This window comes from Vigna radiata, chromosome 6, assembly GCF_000741045.1.
Source record: "Vigna radiata var. radiata cultivar VC1973A chromosome 6, Vradiata_ver6, whole genome shotgun sequence".
Taxonomy (NCBI): domain Eukaryota; kingdom Viridiplantae; phylum Streptophyta; class Magnoliopsida; order Fabales; family Fabaceae; genus Vigna; species Vigna radiata.
In genome coordinates, this window is record NC_028356.1 from 9,228,425 (window position 1) to 9,251,442 (window position 23,018).

General features: G+C 33.9%; 3 protein-coding genes across 3 annotated transcripts; 2 read left to right on the plus strand and 1 right to left on the minus strand.

Moving 5' to 3' along the window:
* Positions 1-2,229: 2,229 nt before the first annotated feature.
* Positions 2,230-5,260, plus strand: LOC106763378 (cation/H(+) antiporter 15-like). Its single transcript, XM_014647576.1, has 3 exons — positions 2,230-2,433; positions 2,855-3,859; positions 4,037-5,260. Exons 1-3 carry the CDS (start codon positions 2,230-2,232, stop codon positions 5,258-5,260), a joined length of 2,433 nt encoding a protein of 810 aa, XP_014503062.1.
* Positions 5,261-7,322: 2,062 nt separating this feature from the next.
* LOC106763379 (glutamic acid-rich protein-like) lies at positions 7,323-8,072 on the minus strand. Its single transcript, XM_014647577.1, has 2 exons — positions 7,673-8,072; positions 7,323-7,552 (listed from the first exon to the last, which is right to left on the minus strand). The coding sequence occupies exons 1-2, from the start codon at positions 8,070-8,072 to the stop codon at positions 7,323-7,325; spliced, it is 630 nt and encodes a 209-aa protein (XP_014503063.1).
* A 5,329-nt stretch (positions 8,073-13,401) lies between these two features.
* LOC106765143 lies at positions 13,402-22,843 on the plus strand. Its single transcript, XM_014649651.2, has 11 exons — positions 13,402-13,655; positions 16,860-17,042; positions 17,116-17,267; positions 19,192-19,312; positions 19,397-19,638; positions 19,717-19,923; positions 19,991-20,083; positions 20,165-20,266; positions 22,168-22,383; positions 22,477-22,584; positions 22,657-22,843. Exons 2-11 carry the CDS (start codon positions 16,865-16,867, stop codon positions 22,717-22,719), a joined length of 1,482 nt encoding a protein of 493 aa, XP_014505137.1. The 5' UTR covers positions 13,402-13,655; positions 16,860-16,864; the 3' UTR covers positions 22,720-22,843.
* The last annotated feature ends 175 nt before the right edge of the window (positions 22,844-23,018 follow it).

Below are 23,018 nucleotides of genomic sequence, written 5' to 3' on the forward strand. Positions count from 1 at the left end.
TCTAATTTAAACAAATGCAAAAAAAAAATATAAATAATAATTTAAAAGTAAAGTGCCATGTCAACAACGAGGGAGTTTGCAAATTGAAAAACAAAAGCCCACTAGTAGGTAAAAGGATACTAGTTTTGAGGTTACTTCTTTCTGCAACTCCATTTTTCATTTCTTCACTCTCATATGCAAGTTCAAAAATAACAGCCCATTAGAGAAAAACCACATTCTGTTTCATTTTATTGGCTAAAGAAGAAAGAAATAGGATTGAAGAAAACAAAAATATAAACCTCTCTTATGCTGCTCTTTTTTTTTTTTTTTTCTATTTTTGTGCCAATTGCTGCAGGTTTTATCATTCCTTTTGGATGGATATGTGAATCCAGAATGGCCCACAAAAATGATGAAGGTTGGTGCAGCTTACAGGCACCACTTATGAAGAGGGAAGAAAGAAGGAGAAAGTATGAATGAAACTATAATTTAGAATTTTTAGTATATTTTAATCAAGGGAAAATGGAGATATTATATTTTATGGGGGTGCAGAAGAAAAACGGGATGTACTGGAAGAAATGTCCAAGTTTTTGAAAAGGTTGGTTTAGGTTTGAGTACAACAATAACAAAATGAGTGTTACTTCCTCCACCAATCCATCTTCTCCTTCCACCTCTCCATTTTTTTTCTAAATTCCAATCTTACCCTTTTTACTGTGCAATGTAAATTTTCCTTTGAAGGAAAAACAAGTGTCTCTTTGCCTATACATGAATAATAATAACATTGTTATTTCATTTTATTGTAAAGGTAGTCACATCAACCATTTTTATATTAAGTTTGTGTAAGGATTCGTGTGTAAAGTTGACTTTTGCATTGGAGAGAGAATTACTTCATTAAAATATCTTCAAATTTCCATTACTATAGTATCATGTATATATAGTGCAAGAAAAATGAATCATTTGCTACCCTTAGGGACGTGTTAGGTTCATGTTTCCATTGCTTCTATCTTAAATAATAGAGTCATGTAAGATGCCATCGATGTGGTAAAGTGTCATTGATGTCACGAAACGCCAAAATCAAAACAGTGACCACTTACCTCGATTTTATGTAACTTCTACAGTTGCACATTTATTTTTGAAATCAAAATCACAAGCTTAAAATAAGGTTTTAAAAGATACACCATTACACGAACTTTTATATGGAAAAAAATAAAGGTCTACACTATACACACAAAATACAACAAAATCATCATTAACATACGAAGAAGTCATTCAATCTTAAGAGGTCTTTTTAAGAAGAAAGACACCTATATATACTTTTGTTTTAACGGATGTGGAAATTGAAAAAAATGAGAGAAAGTGAAAGTGGAGATAGGGGTAGGAGGTTGCCTATTAGAGAAAGAGTGAAAGTGGAAGAGGACTAGAGTTTTAAAAAATAAAAAGTAAAATAGGAAAAGGAAAAAGTAAAAAAAAATAAGATTAGAATTTAGAAAAAAATTGAAAGGTGAAGGGAGAAGATGGAGTGGTGGAAGAAATAACACTCTAACAAAATGTTTATTTAGGACATGAGTTATTTGCACGTGTGAACCCTCATATGAATAAAATATTGAAATCAATGGATAGAAATTATTATAATTATTTTAATCAAATTAAAAGAAATTTAAATTTGAAAAAAAATGTGTTCGATTGAATTTGAATAGTAAACTAATTAGACACTTTGTTCAGATGAATTGCTATCATTTATTTAATATATGAACCCTCATCAAATGAATACAATATTAAAAGTAAAAAATGAAATTATTTAAAAAGTTTTATCAAATTAAAAGATATTTATATATGAGAAATAGATTGTGTTAGATTACATTTGTTGGATGTTGTGGATCTCTCTTAATGGGATTTTAGTGGGAATCTGTGTTAATGAATTCCCTATAAAAGGTGATATTAAATGGCTTTGTACCATTTTATGTCAACACCACCCATTTGACTGCCAAAAGTATCATGAATTAATCACAAAACAAAACTAATTTTAAGTCACCAATCCGCAATTCAGCATTGCCGCTAGAAATGAATAATCACAGTAACTTTTGAAGAAGTTGGTGGTGCATAATCTACATCTTCCAAATAAGTCAACAAAACAGGTTTATATTTGAAGGTTTTGACTTTATCCCTTCTTCTTCATTCTCTTCCATCTCTTAATTCCACAACCTTATTGCAAATCATGGTTGATTTGTTGAAACTGTCTCTATAGGTGACAAAATGTCCTTAAACAAAACTTTATGGGTTTGCGAAAATACAACATCGTTTCAACCTATTCCCAGAGGAATATTCTTCAACGACAACCCTTTAAACTACACGCTAACATTGATCAGTTTACAGGCCTCCATAGCCTGCTTGTCCACCTTATTCTTGGAGTTTCTTCTTGTCCCCCTAGGGGAGACTACCTTCATTCCACATGTGCTGGTAATATCATCATATGTATTTATAACTGTAAAGTTTCTGACATTTATTCTGCAGATTAATTATCAAATTATAAACTATACTTTTGATCAGATAACAATGCTTAAAGCACCTTTAATGTTGTGTTTTACATGATATTGTAGATGTATAGGGTTCCCTTTAAATGATCGTTTGTATTATTAAATTTGACATGATTTTTATGACTTGAAGAACAATGTATGCTTTAATAAAGAAATCAAATTGTTATATCTATCATCAAAGATTATAATATTGATGCACACCCTTATGGAAAAGCAGTGAGACTTAGCTGAGTGGTAAAGTTTGAAGGAATGTTGCTTGAGTTGAATTAGGAATGCATGTAGTGAAAAATTGGAGTTGGATGTTAATATACTTATAATTTGGTTATGGAAATGCATGTATTCAGGCAGGGTTGCTAACGGGAACATCATTTTTGGGGAAAGCTTCACACCTTAAAAAGTTGTTCTCCACAAGAGCTCTCTACATAGTTGACGCAATCTCTGGTTTTGGGGTGATGATGTTTCTGTTCTTGATGGGAGTGAAAGTAGATCCACTTTTAGTTTTTAGAACAGGGAAAAAGACTTGGGCCATTGGCTTATGTTCTTCTGTATTCCCACTCATTTTTAGCATAGGTGCAGCTTATATTCTAAGGCAATATTTGTCTCCGGATTTAAAAGTGTACAAGTCCCTATATTTTATTGCGGCTTTCTCATCAACTGGTTCCTTTCAAGCCACTGCCAGTGCATTGCAAGATTTTAAGCTCCTAAATTCCGAGGTTGGTCGATTAGCAATCTCTTCATCTATGATAAATGGAGGGTTCAGTGCGTTGTGGCAAGGCCTGTTTGTCTCGCACCGAACAAAATCTATGCAAAAATACACAGTAAAACATTTGTCATTCGGTGGCCTCAGTCTGATTGCACTGGTGCTTGTCATCCTGTGTATTTGTCGACCTATCATGTTATGGATGATACGCATGACACCCAAAGGGAAACCCGTGAAAGAGTCCTATATAGTTTCCATCTATGTCATGGTGTTGGGGTGTTCATTCGTTGGTGAGGTCATTGGGGAGCACTACATATTTGGACCATTGATTCTTGGCCTAGCAGTGCCAGAAGGTCCACCTCTTGGATCAGCATTGGTAGAGAGGCTAGATACCTTGATCTCGGGACTGCTTTTACCGTTGTTCTTCTTAACTTCCAGTAATAGATTCAACCTCGATCTAATTTCTTTCGATGACTTCATAGTTGTACAGCTTGTGGCCTTAGGTAACTTCTTTGCCAAGCTTGCTGGAGTCATGTTGCCCTCACTCTATTGCAAGATGCCACTCACTGATGCACTCGCCTTAGCTCTCATCCTTTGTGCCCAAGGCTTTACACAGTTGATGCACTGTCAAAGTTTACAAACCTTTCGTGTAAGCCTTTACTCTATAAATAACATTTTCTTTCCCCTTCAAAAGAACCTAAGGGTACAGAGATTAAAAGGGATTGAAAGAACCAAGATTATACAGGTGCAATCACATTAATTAATCATGTGCTGAATAGTTTTCCACCTGTTTCCTAATAGTCAATTTAAATTTCGTGTCTTGCAGCTTATAGATGATAGAGCGTACACGCAAATGGTGATAGCTTTAATATGGGTGACAGCAGCTTCCTGCCCTATAGTGAAATTCTTGTATGACCCATCTAAAAGTTACATGTCTCTAACAAGGTGGAGAACCATTGAGCATTCTCCTCCCGACATTGAACTTCCGATCATTGCATGCATACACTGTGAGGAAAACACTACATCCATGATCAATTTTCTAGAAATATCTAACTCTAGAGTTGATAGTCCCATTTACTTCCATGTTCTACACCTACTTCAACTGAAAGGTAGATCAACCCCACTTTTGATAGATCATGAACCCAAGCGCCGCAGCAGCAGCAATCTATCGCGCTCTAATCATTCAGTGAACATAATAAATGCCTTTAAATCATATGAGAAATACAGCAGAAGCGTGAATGTGAAAGTCTACACATGTATCTCCCCTTATGAGACAATGCACGATGAGATATGCATGCAGGCTGCACAGAAAAGAGCATGCATATTAATTGCACCTTTTCACAAGCAATTTAGAACAAATGGGGTTATAGAATTAGCAAGCTCCATTAGAGCATTGAATCGCCATTTGCTGAGAACCGCACCTTGTTCCGTTGGGATCTTAGTTGAACGTGGGAGTTTTGTTAGCAACAACCCTCTAACAACTACATCCTTTTATAATGTTGCAGTTGTATTTATAGAAGGGCCAGATGACCGTGAAGCATTGGCATATGCAATGCGCATAGCAGATCACCCCAATGTAAGTGTCACTGTAATTAGGATAACGGAACCTCGCAAGAAAAGTAGAACTTCGATCATAAGAGACCCTGATGCTGAAATAGTTCACAAGTTTATGATCAACTACCTCCAAATGAAACGACATGATTTCAAAGAGCAAGTTGTGAGAGATAGTCTTGAAATGGTTGGTGTGATTAGAACCCTTAAAGGTTGCTTTGATTTGATTTTGGTGGGTAGACGCCACGAGAGTGAGTCTTCAATGTTCTATGGAATGAATGATTGGATGGAGTACCCAGAACTTGGGTCTGTAGCAGACATGTTGGTGTCTTCAGATTCTACCTTTGACGGCTCAGTTTTGGTGGTGCAGCAACAAAATAAGGTAGGGAGAATGGTTGGTCGTCAAGATTATTACAATTCAGCAAATTTTTTCAGCAGGAGTGAACTACCCACCGTTTTGGAGGTGCAGCCCGAAACAACGGCGTGGCATGTTATTTAACCTTTGAATTCAGCGTTCAATACTATCCCTAAACATTTTTCCGTAAGGTAAAATAGTTATAAAAATAATATATTCATAAAAATGTAAACTTTTCTATTTTTCATAAAAGTATAGTTGTAGATGCATGGAGACTTTAGCAATTTACTGTCTTTTATCTTAATACTTTCTAGGGGACTAAAGGAGGCCTATAAATTATAAAGTAATAAAAATGAAGGCAATATGTTTCTTTGTCAATGAAGATTGGTATGGATAAAGAGTGATTAAGATTGTATATGTGATGAGGAATCAATTAATATTGTTTTAGAGGGAGGTGTGATTGGTAATGAAAAAGGTTTCGCCTTTTACTAAGAAAATGTTTGAAATATTTTCTTTTAATTATCTTATGAAAAATGTCTTTCTTTTAAAATAATATAAATCAAATGTACATATGTTTCAAAGAGAAAATAAAAAAAAAAAAATCATTTTTATAAATTATAAATTAAATTAGTTCATTTATGGGCTGTTTATGGGAGAAAAACTAATTTGAATTAAAAAAACTAAATTATTTTAAAAAATATGACTAAATTAATTAATTATTATAGTTTAAACTCCACTATTTACGAGTTTATTTTATTATTTTTATTTTGAAAAACCAAACTATTATAGTTACTAAATTGTATTTTTCTAAAAATGAGACTAAATTGAAGTTAATTCTTCAACAAACATACACATTTTCATGATCAAAGAATGGGTAATGATACTTTGACACTTTTATTTGATAAATTTTTTACATCATCCACATGTCACGCTTTGATTGGTTTAGTTGGAAAAAATTAAAATGACATGAAAATACAAAGGATTTGGGGGTGCAGGATTTTAACTTTGCGGGTTTCATTTTGTGGATTTCAAAAATTGGAAATTTCATTTCCTTGAGAGAAGATACAAGAGAGAACCCACGAGAGAGAATGTTCTCCTACCCACAACCGTTGTCGTTCATTGGAGTTGTGTATGTCGTCGTTCATCGGAGTTATCTCCGTTGTTGTTTGGGCCGAACGTTCCGAAGCATTGTTCATTTCGCTATTTCAAATCACTGTTTAACACTGAAACCACCATTGATGTGAGTTTTGAAGCTTCCCGTTGTACATTTCGCTGCAAGCGCCGTTTGGAATCACCGTCGTAGGCGAAAACCACCATTAAAAATCAATGTCATTTTAACAAATGACCCTTGTGCGCATAAACTTTGCCTGAACTCCCCACTTATTTGGTCTTTGCTCCCAGTGTTGTTTCCGCAAAATGAGTTTTACAAAGAATTATTCCTTGGTCATGGAGTTTGATATAGATGTGATAATCAATGCCTGGACATCACTTTTATGTCTAATAAATCTTAAAAAAAATTGTTTCACTTAAAAATCAATGTCATATTCACGGTTGACCCTTGTGTGCAAAATCGTTGCCTAAATTATCCACTTATTTGGCCTTTGCTCCCAGTGTTGTTTCTGCACAATGAGTTTTACAAAAAAGGGTTCTTGGCTATGGAGTTTGATATAAATGTGATAATCAATGCCTGAAAATCACTTGTATGTCCAATAGGTCTTAAAAAAAATTGGTTCACTTAAAAATCAATGTCATTTTCACAGTTGACTCATGTGTGCAGAAACTTTGTCTGAACTCCCCACTTATTTGGCCTTTACTCCCAATGTTGTTTTTGCATAATGAGTTTTACAAAGAATGGTTCCTTGGCCATGGAATCATTATTAGTTGTCTGTGAACACTCACCTACTAGAGTGGAAGGTGTGACACCCGGGCACTGACGAGGGCGGGGAGTGATCGCTAGTGCAAGAGGCATGGTGCAAGGGGCACGGACAAGGAGCGGCTCCCGGCAGGCTTCCAGTGGAAAGGGTACATGGACGAATCGAACATACACCGGAATGAGAGGGATCTAGAGACTGTATAGGTATGGGACTATACAGTTAAAGGATAGCTTAAAGGAATTGATTTGGCTACTCATATCAACAAATGCATTTGCTTTTCGGTAGCCTAACTCATAAGAACTCCATGGTTAAGCGTGCTTAGCCTAGAGTAATTATGGGATGGGTGACCTTTCGGGAGAAGGTTCTTGTCTCCCATTTCCTTTAGAAGCCCCAATGTCACACTGAATGTTGACATCAACTAGACTTTCTTCACTGACATCTTCATCCTCAGCCTCATCTACTTCTTTATCATCAACATTCTCATCTACTTTTTCATCATCATCTACATCTTCATCTTCAACCTCATGTACATCCTCATCCTCACTCTCGTCTACATCATCACCTTCTCATAAATCCTCTAGCTCAAAATCATGTACCTCATGTACCTCAACCTCCTCTACATCGTGGACCTCGACATCCTCTACATGATGGACCTTAGTCTCCTCTACATCATGGGCATCACCCTGACCATCCACCATTTTTATTCCAACTTCAGTATGAGCATGGCCCTCACCCTCACCATATCCCATTTCTATTTCAACTTCAATATGGCCCTCACTCTCACCTTCCACCATTTCTTTTTCAACTTGACCATCACCAACAACCTGACCCTCATCCACTTGTGTTGCAACATCACCTTCATCATGAACATGGCCATCAACCCAATCAATCATTTTTATTATTTGTGGTTCCATGATATTATGAACCACATACAGATGAACTACATCATTTAACCTTGCAATGTTCAACATATGCATGACACTCTTATCATCGGTTAATAATTCTAACCTATCTGGGTCCACAAACTGACCTCCTAAGCTGTAGTAATGTTCTTTCACATTTATATGACCTAAGTCTTTCATCGAAGCTACTATGCCAAAATAGCTCCATAGGTTTGGATTACAAGACCATTATACTCTCTTTCCATCAAATTTTAACTTCCCATTATCATCACTAAATAAATGTCCTGTATGGTGGACCACGACTTTAATATGTTAATCATCCATATCAACAAGTTGCTTTTAATACATGTACATTATGGGGGGGATGATTATTAATACACTCCTATCACTAGGGGAACACTTACTCACTAACCAAACACTCACACAGACACAGACAGGGGACAAGGGAACAAAGTAACATCCCCACTAAGGAAACACTCACAGACAGGGGACCACTACTTGTAAACAATTCAAAAATGATAAATCGGGACAACAATGTCTAAACTACATTGTACACAATTGAACATGCATAGTAGGGACCACAAAGCATTATGAATGGTCACACAACAACACAAAAACCTAATTCAAATTATCCATCCTTAAAACGAAGACACACATGTTCGTAAAACCGAAAACCCATGAACCATTTATACGTCCAAACAGAAGACCAAACACGAAACGAAACTAACTAACCTTAACTCACGTCAACTATCGGTTGGATTCTCTTCGTCTTGTTTAAGATTGCAGTTCCTCTTTGTCTTCTTCTCCGTCTTCATCTCACACTAAGCAAATGAAATCCTTAATTCTCACACTGAGGAAATGAAATCCCTAATTCGAATAAAGTAAACAATAGGCATTGTGCCACGTCAAACACTGTTTATTTAAATAAAAAAAATTTACATAATCAAATAATACACATCAACACATTATCTGTGCAACACGTCAGCTCAAGTTAACACCGTCTGTGACAACTTAACGGATAGGATAAAATTGACTGAATTTTACAAATATTACGACCCAACTAAGACAGTCACAAATATGAGAACCCAACTGAGATTACTATACAAATATGAGGACCAACCGAAAATTTAAACCTTATTTTTATATTAACTTTTTAGATCACTTTTGATGCAATTTTAATTTTGTTATTTTAAAATTATTTAGAATCTTTTTTTGTATTCATAATTTTGATGTTATAAAATATTACATTAAAATTTAAAATAATATATTATTAATCTTTTGTTATCCATAAATGTTATCTACAAAGAATCTTGTCCAGTTAAATAAATATAAAACTGATACTATTTTTATAATAACAACAACAAGAATTTAAAAATCTTTTTTAAGTAGTTTAAAACTAAAATAATAAAATTTGAAATTATCCAAATAGGAAGAAATTGAAATTCTATGTTGGTACAACAATCGGTGTCAATTTTGCACAGCAAAAATAAAAACTCAGAGTACGATACAGATTGTTTAAAAGTGAAAAGTTTGTTCGGTCAATTTAAAAAATGGTTCCTTTAATTTTCTTATAAATGTTTTAGCAAATAGTTGATGTGCATAAAATGTAAAGTGTGTAAGGAATAGAAAAATCACACAAAGGATTTTTATACTGGTTTGAATCAGCAGATTCTACATCCAGTTATTAATCACTATAAAGAGTGATTAACGTTTTCACTAAATTCAGTTTCACATATTACAATATAATGAATAGAATAGAAAATTAAAACCTTCCTTTGACGAACGAACCGGAAGGAAACTTCCTTCGACAAACGAACCGGAAGTAGACAACAAGCACTTTCCTTGGACAAACGAACCGGAATAGTGGAGCAAAAATTCTTCCTTTGACCAACGAACCGAAAGAGCTTCCTTCAACAAACAAACCGGAAGCAATAGCTTTGCCAACTTGAAGAAAACCGCTCCGACCTTTGACACACAAAGCGCGAGCTTTTCCTATTCACAAGACTTGACAAGAGCAAGAACTAGCACTTGAGAACTTCCTCAGATTTCACTGTATTCTCAAATTCGCAAAGTTACCTTTCTGAAGTGTTAGGCAAAGGTATATATAGCTTGTTCGTCCAAAACTAGAAAGACACATTACAACTACTAGCAATAATCGATTATTATTAGTGATAATCAATTATTTGCGAAACTTGGAACAATTTGAATATTGTCTCTTCAAACCATTCGACTTTAGTTCTTCAACTTCTTTTACCGTTCGGTTTGAGCCTTCATAGCCTTATGTCGTTTGGTCTTCAACTGTGTTTGACCTGAGTCATTCACCTTTTGTAGTTCGGCTTGATTCCTCATTGTATTTCATCCCTCAGTCTGAACTGCTCGGTCTCGGCATGCCTTTTGTGGTCAAGGTCATGCACTCCATTGCTCGGTCCTTACCGCTCAGTCTTGGTCATACCTCGTTACCGCTTGGTCCGAACTACTTGGTCTTGGTCAAGCCTTGCACCGCTTGGTTTGAACTACCTGGTCTCAATCAAGTCTTAAATTGTTCGGTCATGCCTTTTTTGATCACTGTCATCACCTGTTCAACCTGTTGTTGGAAGTCGTTCAGTCATCAACTGTTCGGCCTGTATTTATTAGTGACCATTCAGTCTTTAGATTATCTACTTTGTGTGTTTAACCTTTGTTCGATGTCGTTCGGTCTTCAATTGTGTTCGGCCAGTGTTCGTCCTGTGTTCGGTCTTGAACTACTATACACCGTCCAACCTAGGGATGGCAAAAAAATCTGCGCCCGCGGATATCCGCGGATAAAATCTGTGATAGAGAGTTGATATTCGCGGTTATTTACTACCCGCAACCTGTGGGTAGTGGATATTTTAATACCTATTTATAAACGGGTCGGGTGCGGATCTTATATTATCCGTACCTGCAGATACCTGCCACCCGCAAAAAATAAAAATAAAAATTTAATTTATATTTTATTAAGTTAAATTTAATTAAAATTAACGTTAATTTATATTTTTCAAGATTAAATTTAATTAAAAATGAATTTTAATTTATATTTAATTTAATTTATATTATATTTTATATATTTTTTGTAATTTTATTTAAATTTTATTTTAATAATTTATAAAAATATTTTTTTTAATATTTGATGTTATCTGCAGATATCCACGGGTATCTGCAGGTATCCGTGCGGATAGCGGGTCGGGTAACGAGTGAATTTTTTTTTGTTGGGTCGGGTTACGGGTAGGCACTATCCGTGCCTAACCCGACCTGTTGCCATCCTTAGTCCAGCCTTCAACTAATACATATCGTTCGTCTTTTACTGATAGTGATCGTTCAATCTATTAGTTGTGTTAGGCCATTGAACAATATTTCGTGTTTATCTGTTTTCGGACAAGAGCAGTGTTCTTGACCGTTTGGTCTTTAACTGCTTGCTGAACCCCGTTCGACCTTCAACCTAGTGTGAGTGACCGTTCGATCCTGAGCTGTTTTCAGCTAGTGCTCAATGCTGTTCAGTTTTCATTTGCACTCTTGTTCTTTTTCCTCGCTGTTCGTTCTTCATTTGCACTCTTGTTCTTTTTCCTCGCTGATCATCATGCATATATCATATATGCTTTTAAAACTTAGGTTTAATACCTATTTTGGTCCCTCTTTTGGGAGGGTTTGTTCAAAGTGGTCCTCCCTTTTTTAAAAAGTTCACTAAAGTCCTACCTTTTGCAAAAACTGTTCAATTAGGTCCTTTTTGCTAACGGTGTTAACTTTGCTAACGGTAGAGGTGCCCAGTTGGCTAATATATGATGACGTGTAACATTTTCTCTTTGCTGACACTGTTATGTGTTTAAAAAAAATAATAAATTGTGATGTGGAATTTAATATAGTTAAGATTAAATTAGAAATTGAATTAGGGGTAAATTGAGGTGGGTAATTAACTAACCCAAGGTCATCAACACCGGTAGCCACCACCATCAACCTATGGCTACCGCAGTCATCAACACCGCAGAGACCACCCATGGCAAGAGGCAGCACCCATTCTCACGAGCCAACAATCTCCAGATCCATCTTCTTCACGCCTTCGACGCAGCAAGAACTGCCATCACAGCGCCTCAACCATGCGCCATCGCTGCTGGAGCAGGGAACACCGTCGCCTCATCATATATGTACATCTAATTATTTTCCTTTCTGATACTTTGTTGCTTCTTTTATTTCGTTGATTCTATTATATTTTTATGTGATGTTCGCCACATATGGTTGCTTAATATGTTTCACTGTAGTTAAAGCAGTGGGCATAATTTTATTTGTAGGGTCGATTCAAATTCTTCGTCCATCATCTCGCACCTGCAAGCAAACCAGAATCACAGAAACATCACGGTCTCGCCTCAATCATTGTTGTCGCGCCGTCATACCACACAGAAACGCAGAAGCAGAGAGAAAAACTCAAAAAAAAACCAGATGCACAGAGGGCAAGCTCGAACCAATTCGAAAAAAGAAGAGTAGCGCCTCCAGGAAGCGAAGTCCCTCTCCCATTCTCGTGGCGCAGGAGGTAGAATGAAGTTTTCCAGATCTGTTTACCCCCAACTGGATTGAAGGTGGTTGATGAACCCTAACCCCCAAAATCAATTTACTTAATTACCCACCTCAATTTACCCCTAATTCAATTTCTAATTTAACCCTAACTATATTAAATTCCACATCACAATTTATTATTTTTTTTAAATACATAACAGTGCCAACAAAGAGAAAACATTACACGTCATCATATATTAGCCCGCTAGGCACCTCTGCCGTTAGCAAAGTTAACACTGTTAGCAAAAAGGACCTAATTGAACAGTTTTTGCAAAAGGTAGGACTTTAGTGAACTTTTTAAAAAAGAGAAGACCACTTTGAACAAACCCTCCCAAAAGAGGGACCAAAATAGGTATTAAACCTAAATCTTAATACAAGGATCTTCATATTTTTCACTTTGTAGCATCATCAAAATCATTATCTTCACGACACCAATGCTCCTCATTGGTAACATTCTACGTATATATGTTTTCTATTTATGCACAAACATATATATACATATATATATATATATATATATATATATATATATATATATGTTGAAAAAATTAAATTACTAAATATTATTTAAATATTAAAATTTCATTCTCTTTTAAAGTTTAATTTTAAAATTTATATTTTAAAATAAAATTTTACCTTATAGAACTTTCAACTACTTAATCTAAGAAAATTCAAATCTAGTATAGTTTAATACATTTTTCTAAACCCAATATTTAAAAAATAGAAAATTAATTTAATTATTAAAAATTAAATATGTATATCAATTTTTTAAAATTATAAAAATATCTTACCAAAATACAAGGAAAGAATTGGTCTCAATTATACTTTCTAACTTCGTGATAGATGTGGGGATTAGTTTTATCAATTTGTTATCTGAGTTTAGATTTTATTTCTCTATTCCTGAATTGTAATATTTTCTTTTATGTGATATCACTACAAAAATAAGTGGTTTATGACTTGCAGTTAACTTTTCTTTTTCTACTCATAAATATTTTTCCCCAAACCCTAATCCCTCCCCGCACCAAAATCTTCATTTCGCTGCACCACAAGCTTCATTGTTGGTGGATTTTCAACTGCTTCGTGTTGGTCTTCCTCTGTTTGGGCCGAGCGAGGTGTCCGTCTTCAACTTCAACCTCAGCTTCGAATTCTCTCTGCTCGATCCGTGGATTTTCTCGGTTAAACCTTTCGTCTCTCACCAAGGTATGATCGTTAGTTTTTTCTGTATAAATTTACTGGTTTAAGAAAAGATAATAAACACTTCTAAACCATAATTTTGGTGGTGTTCAATTTTGGTGTGTTTGTTGGTTGATTGAAGAAAGTGTTGGATTAATTGAATGTTAGGGAAAGTGGAAGAAGACATAGTGGATGAGGTGGGTGGGTAGTGTTACGTAATGAAATTGATGAGTGCTAGTTGGATAGGGTTCTGAAATTATTTGTTAAATTGTTACCTATATGCGTATGTGGTCTGACAAATATGCACGAATGTTTACAATAAGGTCAAGTATTTGACACAGCTTTGGGATTGATGAAAGAACTTTCGATTTGGTCTGCGATAGAGATTGAGGAATGAAATAAATAACAGGAAATGGAAGAGATAAGCGGTGTGAGTGTAACCTGATTGCTTCAGAGCACACATAATGAATGTACAAACCATATTAACCCGCTTTTATTCCTAAAAGACATGTGATTACTAGCAGAGCACCTCAATCCAAAGAGTGTGATACCCTGTTATATCATTGCCTACTTGATGTGAGTGAGTTTTTGTTGGAGTTTTTGGTGAAGTAGATTCTTTTGTAAAGCATCTTGGTTCTGATTGATAGAAGAAGGTCAAAGAAGAATCCGAGACAGGCTGCAGCCATAACTATGAGTACTAGTCTGTAACAATGAGATCCACTACAAGTATTGCTTCCTCCCGTGGTGGTAGTAGCCTCCATATCATAGAGAATGCCAGCTAGCAGACCAGAAAAGAGGAAAGAGCCAAGGGGAAGGGTAAGGATTAGAATGTTGTAAATGAGTCTATAATATTTGAGGCCAAATAACTCTGAGGCTGTTGGCACAGTGATGGCTAGCCTCACTCCGTAGCATATGCCAACCACAATGGAGCTTATGTAAAGTGAACCTGGCATAGCCATAGCCAGCTTATGTCAATAAATTATCTTGAGATAATGAGAATCACAAATATATTTTGACTGGCATATAATTAATTTTTCAAAACAGTCACTCATATTTTTAGCTTATGTCTATTATGAACATATTTGGTACAACAATCTTAGATGTTGAAAGCGGTAAGATATGGGAAATTATTGAATTTTTAGTTGATATCAGACTTGTTTTTTTGGTTATGATAAATGATTAAAGTGTTTGTTTTCTTCTTTAAATGATTTTTTCTATATGCATCCGTATTAATGTTTTAAATCTAGTTCTCTAATAATTATGATCGCCCTTAGTAAATATAATTGAACATTGCCAACTAAAAATAACCCTTCCCTAAACCTTTAGTTTTTTATCTGATGTTTTATAATTAGGAGATTTAAGGAAACATATGAAAGGTACTGAGATGTTATTTCAATGAAAAGGCTTCACCATAATTTGATTTGCTATTTTTTTTTTTTTCATTTATGGATCAATTAACACTCACTGCACTATTATTTCAAGATTATATTTTTAAAATTTTTTATTTGCTTTTGTTATCACAGTAATACTTCGCAATTCAACAGTGAATTAATAAACTTATATTCTAAACCTTGTTGAATATTGTAAGAGTCACAAAAATCTAGTTGCATACTTCTTCAACCCATGTTAAACCACTACCACAGTGCATATTAGATAGGTCCTTTTTGGTGCTTCTAATAACTATTAGCGTAAACTATCAAAGGCAAGCCCTATGAATTCTGACACAAAAATGTAATAGTGAATGAGGTAATTTCTTGGGTGGTTGAACATACAAAAAGGTATGTGTGACTGTTTTGTTTGCTCAATGCTTTAATGACTAGTTGATACATGTAACAATTTCATAACTAAGTAGGGGAACTACCTAGTTTTGAATTCTTCAATTCCATAAGAAGTGAGACTATTTCAGTCTTCAAATTTATAACTAATTTGGTATAAGACTTAGTTTTATAACCAATTTAGTAAATTCATTTTATGTAGTGTTTTTTGCTAAATATGGTCACTTATTCTAACTTCCAATCCTCTTGGCATGAATAGAGGTCGTTTTAATGGACAAATCATGGATAGACATGCCTTGAAATACAAGTCAATATATGAGAGGATTGAATAACTTTTTGGATTTCGCATTCATTAATAGTGGTGTTAGGGGAAAGATAATATGTCCATGTCAAAAATGCAATTTTAAGAAATGGCAAATTCATGAAGAAATATATGATCACTTAATTATTAGACCTTTTCCAAAAGGGTATATAGTGTGGCTTCTATACGGGGAATGAAGAGTAAATGATGAAGCTCCTCAAGTAATTGTCGAAGAAGATGGTGGCAGAGTTCAAATTATCGATAATGTGTGAAATGGTTAATGATGTATTTGCACATCATTTTTCTAACAACATGGCGGATGATGACAAGATGGGTGGAGAGCCAAGCCATACTAGAAGTCATGATGGGACAAATTTTTTTGAATTAATGCAAGATGGACAGCAAAGTTTATATGAAGGATGCGATGAATATTCGAAATTTTCATTTTTGGTGAAGTTGTATCACATTAAAAATCTATGGAGAATAAGTGACAAAGCTATGTCCATGATACTAGAAGTGTTAGCAGATGCATTTCAACATGCTAAAATTCCAAAGTCATTCTATGGAGCCAAAAAAAGTCATTAACAAGCTTGGTCTTCATTACACCAAAATTGATGTTTGCCCAAATGATTGTATGTTGGAGAAGACAAAGATAGAGATTCTTGTAAGAAATGTAAAACATCAAGATGGAAGCCAAAAAAAAGAAATACAATTGGTGATGATATTGTTGTTAATAAGCGAAAGAAGATTCCTACAAAGGTGTTAAGGTATTTTCCTTTGAAGCCTTGATTATATAGGAGTTTTTGTCATCTAAAATAGCTGAGCATATGAGATGGCATGCATTAGAAAGTACGAATGAAGGCATGTTAAGACATACAAGAGATTCTGAAGCATGGAAGAAATTTGACCTCATGCACCCTTAAATTGCCTTAGACCCTCGAAATGTGAGACTCGGATTAGCTACTGATGGGTTCAATCCATATGACAACTTGAACACCAATCAGTATTTGGCCATTTGTTCTCATACCGTACAACCTTCTTCCTTGGACTTGTATGAAACAAAGTTCATTCATTCATATATGTTGTTATTTTGTTTATCTTCTTGTTTATTATATCTATAGCTGGTTTAAGTTTTATTTATGTAATTGTTTGTAGAGAACATGAAGAAGAAGAAAATGAAGAAAATGATAGTTAAGAACAATGAGACACAACATCATACACCAGCACCTAATACATGGAGTCATATAGTTAATCATTCACCAACACTTCAAAGTGTAGCACCTCAAAGTGCAGCACCTGAAGTCCAATCATCTCCCTCTATATCTATCCCTCAAAGAAGTAAGTTCCCTTTACTGAATGTTTAATTAAAGTTTATTTATGTTGAAATTTTTTGCCATTCATTTATTTGTAGGAACATACAAACTAAAGCTACCTCTGACAAGCCAAAGCCGATGCACTCCTGTATCTATACAGCCCCCAAATGCAACTGTTCAGTCAGCAGATCAAGTATTTTTGTTTGGTCAGCCCCCAAATGAAGCTGTTCAGTCACCCGTTGAAGTTGATGTAAGTGTTCTTTCAAATATGTTAAATATGTTATTTTAAATGACAAATAGTTTAAGTTGTGAGAGTTGCATTAATCATTGTACTTCCCCTTTTCAAGTCATAAAAAGTACTTGAACATGTTGCTTCGCTCACCAAGATATACCGCAAGATACAGGTAAACATAATATTAGAATTTAACTTATCAAGTGGTGGATAGATATATATTTATATATACTGGAAATGAGAATTCTGAATCAATGAACATAACAAATTACTTAATTGCTCGCACTTGGTTTCATAAATTCTCCCGTACTTCAGATATATAGATTGACTTATCTGTGACTCAAGTTCACAAAAAACCGACATTAGCCAGTTTCATAGTTATTCGTATAATGAATAGTTAGTGCAGACTTATAAACGAAATACTGTATATGTACTTTCGAACGCCCTCGTATGTATGAGACTCTTGGTTCCTCTCATCCCTTTGATGATCCAAATCTGAGGATCCTTCAGAAGCAGAAGTAGGCTGACCATATTTAAAACCATAATTGGTCAGAAACATCTTTTTCTTGATTTCTTGTTTATAACAATGAGAAATCCTAAAGAGAACAGTGAAAACTACTCCCAGTAAAGTAACAAAGAATTTGAATAAAAACCATCTGCCAAAACAAAATTTATCTGTTTCATTAGAAAATAAAGTTGAAGGAAAAAATTGTAAAAGTTAGGGATTGAAAGAAACAGCAAACGAAAACAGGAAAGTTAGCCATTTGGTTACGGCATGGATGGTTTTAATTAAGGTTGTCAAGTTCGAGAGTTTATGTAAACTCATGAGAGCTGAGCAAACTCGACTCGCAAATTCGACTCACAAACTCGACTCGCAAACTGGACTCGTAAACTTGTAAGAGTTTACTTCAGATAAAAAATAATATGAATAATATCCTAATTTAAATAAGTCTACAAAATTATAAAATTTGAAATAAATAAAATTTATAGATATATTTTTCATAGAAATATTGTAAAATATAAATACTTGAATTAATATCATTAATTTTGATGCATTTTGAGACATATTACTATAAGTTTTTTCATTAAATATCGATTTCACAGTCGATTCCACTGAATCTACTTAAAAAAGGAGTTTATTTCTTGGAATCTACTTATAAAAGGAGTTTATTTCTGAGTTAACTCGGAAGTCAGGTCTGGAAACGTAAGCTCGAGTTAACTCGAGAGTTTGATAACCATGATTTTAATAAGTATTATCTTTTAGGAGGATTTAAACTATCATCTACGTTTACATCTAAAATCCTCATGTACTTGTGAATTGAACTTCTATTTTTAGTTTGTGCTTCCCGAACTGGAAGTAAAGCATGAACGTTCTGGCAAAATAAAACTTAATAACTATAATTTATAATCACACTAATTACTAAAGGAGAAAAACAACTTAAAATCAACAGTTTAATGTGGTTTCGTTTCCTTAAGTAATAATAGGGTATATTTCCCTAGATTTACTAAGTATTAGACCACTTTTCCATTCCTTAAGTAATAATAGGGTATATTTCCCTAGATTTACTTAGTATTAGACCACTTCTCCAAACTCTTTTGTTATTTATTTCTTTTGTTAGATTTTTTTGTCTTAGAAATATTGCTGTTAATTGTGGTGTGGAGAGGACAACTACAAAGGTACATCAGTCTAATTGAACCAGGAAACTCAATAGAAGTAGCATAACTCAATTCCAAGCTAAACACCATGATAAGGACCAAACTAAAACACTCAATAATTTCAAAGAATTGCAGCACAGTATCCCAACAGAAGTAATAAAAAACAGTTTAAACTAAAACTAATCAGAAAAGAAACTGTCAATATAATTCTTTTTCTCTTATGCTTACATCTGATGTCTATTCCTATCAAGTGCATTCATTTGATCTGATATTTAACCTTGTGTAGCAACAAGAAAATTCATGTGTACAAGATGAACATGAACAAGATGAAAATCAGGATATTTTGTCGGAAGTACAACAAGAAAGGCCACCAACATACAAGAAATCGTGGTTGGTTGATGTCATTGGTAAAACATTGTTACTTATATCAATAATTACCGCTGAAGTTGTTTGATACAAGGGTATTTGACACAAATTTGATTTCTTCACAGATGACCAATGCAAGACGAGTACCAAACACTTAAAAACAAATGATGTTTGGAATTTGCCTCAAAATGAAAGGATTATTGTACGTTGGAATGAGGAGCATCAACCAATTGGAGATGGTGGTGCATTATTGAATCGGTTCTTAGGGAGTATTGCTAGAAACTTGAAGGCATTCCCTATTTGTTATTCTACTTGGAAGAAGGTTCCTAAAGATTACAAAGAAGACATAATTCATAATACCGTTCAAGTAAGTAATGTAAATTTTCAATTCACAATTGAGTTATTGGATCATTGTTGTTAGTGTTGATTAAAATTTATTTTGAAGACAAAGTTTGCAATCAATTCCGATATTCAAATCAATTACATCTTAAAAGCACTTAATCATAAATGGAGAGATTGGCGGCAAGAATTGTGGCAACAAAGAGATGATGGCACACGTACTAGAGATGAATTGGTTGCCATGGTTCCAAAAGGAGTAGATAGAGATGATTGGGCTTCTTTTGTTGACTATCGACTTGATGAAAGAACAAAGGTAAAACCTAAATTTCTTTTCTTAAAATTCTGATATAATTTAATAACCTTTTTTATGCCAATGTTAGGAGATTGCCCTAAAAAATAAACACAATAGGACAAAGCAAACTCTTGCTCACACAGGAGGGTCGAAGAGCATTGCAAGGAAGAGGGAAGAAATGGTGAAGCAATATTTATTCTGAAGTTTTCTATTTCTGATTATATTTATGACATACTTAATATGCATTTGTTCATTTTTATAGGAAAGAGAGTGTGGACACAAAGTTAGCAGAGGAGAGGTTTGGATAGCTACCCATAAGAAGACCAACCGAGCTTTTGTTAGTGATGAGGCAAGGGAAATTGGTGTAAGTTCCATTCCTGCTTACAACCTTGTTCTTAAGCAGTAAGTTTATCATGCACAAATATTTGTTGTTCATAAGCCAACAATGTTAGACTTATTTATGGTACAACTTGCTGTGACTTAGTGATGTGTTATTTGTGTTGTTTTGCCATTGTGGTCACTCTTTTCATTTAATTGTGATATGATATTTCAATTATAGTGGACTGTATGAGTAGTCAACCTCTATTTGTAGTTTGTGTGTGGATTAAAATATGATAAAATGGTGTGTTAAAGTAGTCGTAACCTGGTGAACCCTGGAAAATGAATTTTTGATATAGCCATAATACATCTTATTCTTGTTTTAAGCTGCAACTTGTCCTTGCTTGAGCTAACCTTTGTCTATGTTAGGTGCTGAATTTGTGTGAGGGTGTTAATTGGTCTAAAGGGGATATAAATTGATATATGCTAAAGAGATATGAATAAACAGTATAACCAAGTACTCAGTGTGTATTGATGCATTAGAAATATGATAGTTCTAGTATATAAAAAAAAGTATGTTAGCTTTATACCTATGTATGACTGAATGTGAACTTTGATAATTGGATGGGGTTATAGTTCAATAAATGTTGTTTGATGGTAGGACCACTATATCATATCTGATGCATGAATAGAAGATTGTGTCTGGTAGGACCACTATATTTGATTCAGTGCTTAAATGGTTTAAAAAAAATTTGTTTTGGTGTATTGGTTTGATTCTGGAAAATAATTGGACTAAGTTTGGACCAAAATGCTTGAGTAATTGTTTATTATGCTAAAGAGATAATGAATACTATGAATGTCTGAGTCCTTGTTTGAAAGCGACGTCATATGATGTGGTATAAATGGTCTTAGTTGTTTACCTTTACACTTAAAACTTTGATGTATCAGTTTTGGAGAGTCATCTTGTGGTCCATATTCTCTAGTGAAGTATGTTTCATGTGATTGCTTATGATAAGGGTACAAACTAGTTTTAAAAGTTATCTAAGCCTAATTATGGTATATCTACAATTTAAATGTGTCATGAAGTAGTTTTTTTTTTTTTTTTTTTTTTTTTTTCTGAAAGTGGTTGACTAATTTAAATGTCCTGTGAACCATGTATTGGAATCTGTTTGGTGCTTTTGGTCTTAGTATCAGGGTTGAATGCATTCTGGTGCTCTAGTTGATATTAAATGGCTTGAATGTTAGGATGATGACAATTAAAAGGTGTAGGAACTTAGTCTGATAGGGAAAAAAATTTGAAACTGAACGTAAATTGTGAATGAGGCTGTTGAATACTAGAGATAAGATTAGAAGCTAGTAAGAACATTGTCCAAAATCTGAATCACTTTAGTTGATGTGGCTTTTGAATGAAAATAATTTCTCAAAATAATTTCTAAACTCACATGACAGAATTTTGTTATCCTCTTATAATAATCTTGAATTTTATATTCTTTTGGATTATTATAAATTGGCTGTTTAGGCATGTCCAAGAAATGAATAGCACTGAAAGTAACTTAGTTATATATATCAGTATTTTAATTTAGCCTAGTTCGATGGCTGGTTTGGGTCTTGGTGATATATGTAAGTACTGAAATGTCATGTTTTGCTATGAAATTCTCTACTTTGAGTAAGACTAACTATTTAAGTACTGGAATCACATTTAGCTATTTAAGTTACATACAATTTCTCATTTTCTTTTTTGTGTTTTTGCTCCTCTTAACAAAGGAATCTCACTGATTTGTGTCTGGCCTTGTTATTTTGGAATTGTGCACTTGTTTTCTCCAATTTAGACAATTTCGCTATTCTTCTCTAATTTAGACAATTTCACTATTCTTCTCTAATTTAAACAATTTCACTATTCTTCTCTAATTTAGACAATTTCACTATTTTATTAAATGTTGAATGTAGGAAAAAATTGAGGCATATGAATCCATAGCATGGTCTCAATCAAAAATAATATCCACTTCAGATTCATTGGCTCATGCTTTAGGAACCCAAGAGCATTGTGGACGCGTTCGTGGATTAGGTTTGGGTCCTTCTCCATCTAAAGTCTTTGGAGTTGATGCTCGTTCTCACAGGGGATCATCTTCAGCTTCTCCTTCTAATGATGAGTTACAATCTCAGGTTAATGAATATTTTATATATTATTTGGTTTGTTTCTTTTAAGATTAACTTATTATATTTTTCTTACTATTTAAATAATTTCATGTGTTATAGGTATCTTCATTGACATCACAAGTCAATGAAATGAAAGAAATGATATCATTTATGTTGCAAAATTATCAGGGTCAATTGCCTTCAAAGTTTGTCACATTTCAACCATCGGTAATAATTATTAAATTTTTGTATGATTTTTTTAAAAATATATAATTGACTTACTGTTATGTTATATGGTAGGTATCTGATCAAGAAAGCATGCAAAATGCTGAATGTAATAGAGATGGAGATGAAGAAAATTAGACATCTTTTTAATAATCTTTGGTCTCTGTGTTGCATCAATGTATTCCAAATTTTTCTCAAACAAGCAATCAACATTCAGAGGAAAATATTCTATCATTTAAATTCTGTTTCAATTACAGACAAACATTTTTGCAACATAAGGTTTCATTTTGAACTAGAGTATTTCTAACGAGTTTCTTAAGAGATTTCATAATTAATAAAAAATGTTACTGAAACGTATATTCTACCATTATAAATATTTTAAAAACTAAAAGAAGTTCCTTATAATAGTAACTTAATATGTTTTTAGAATTTATATT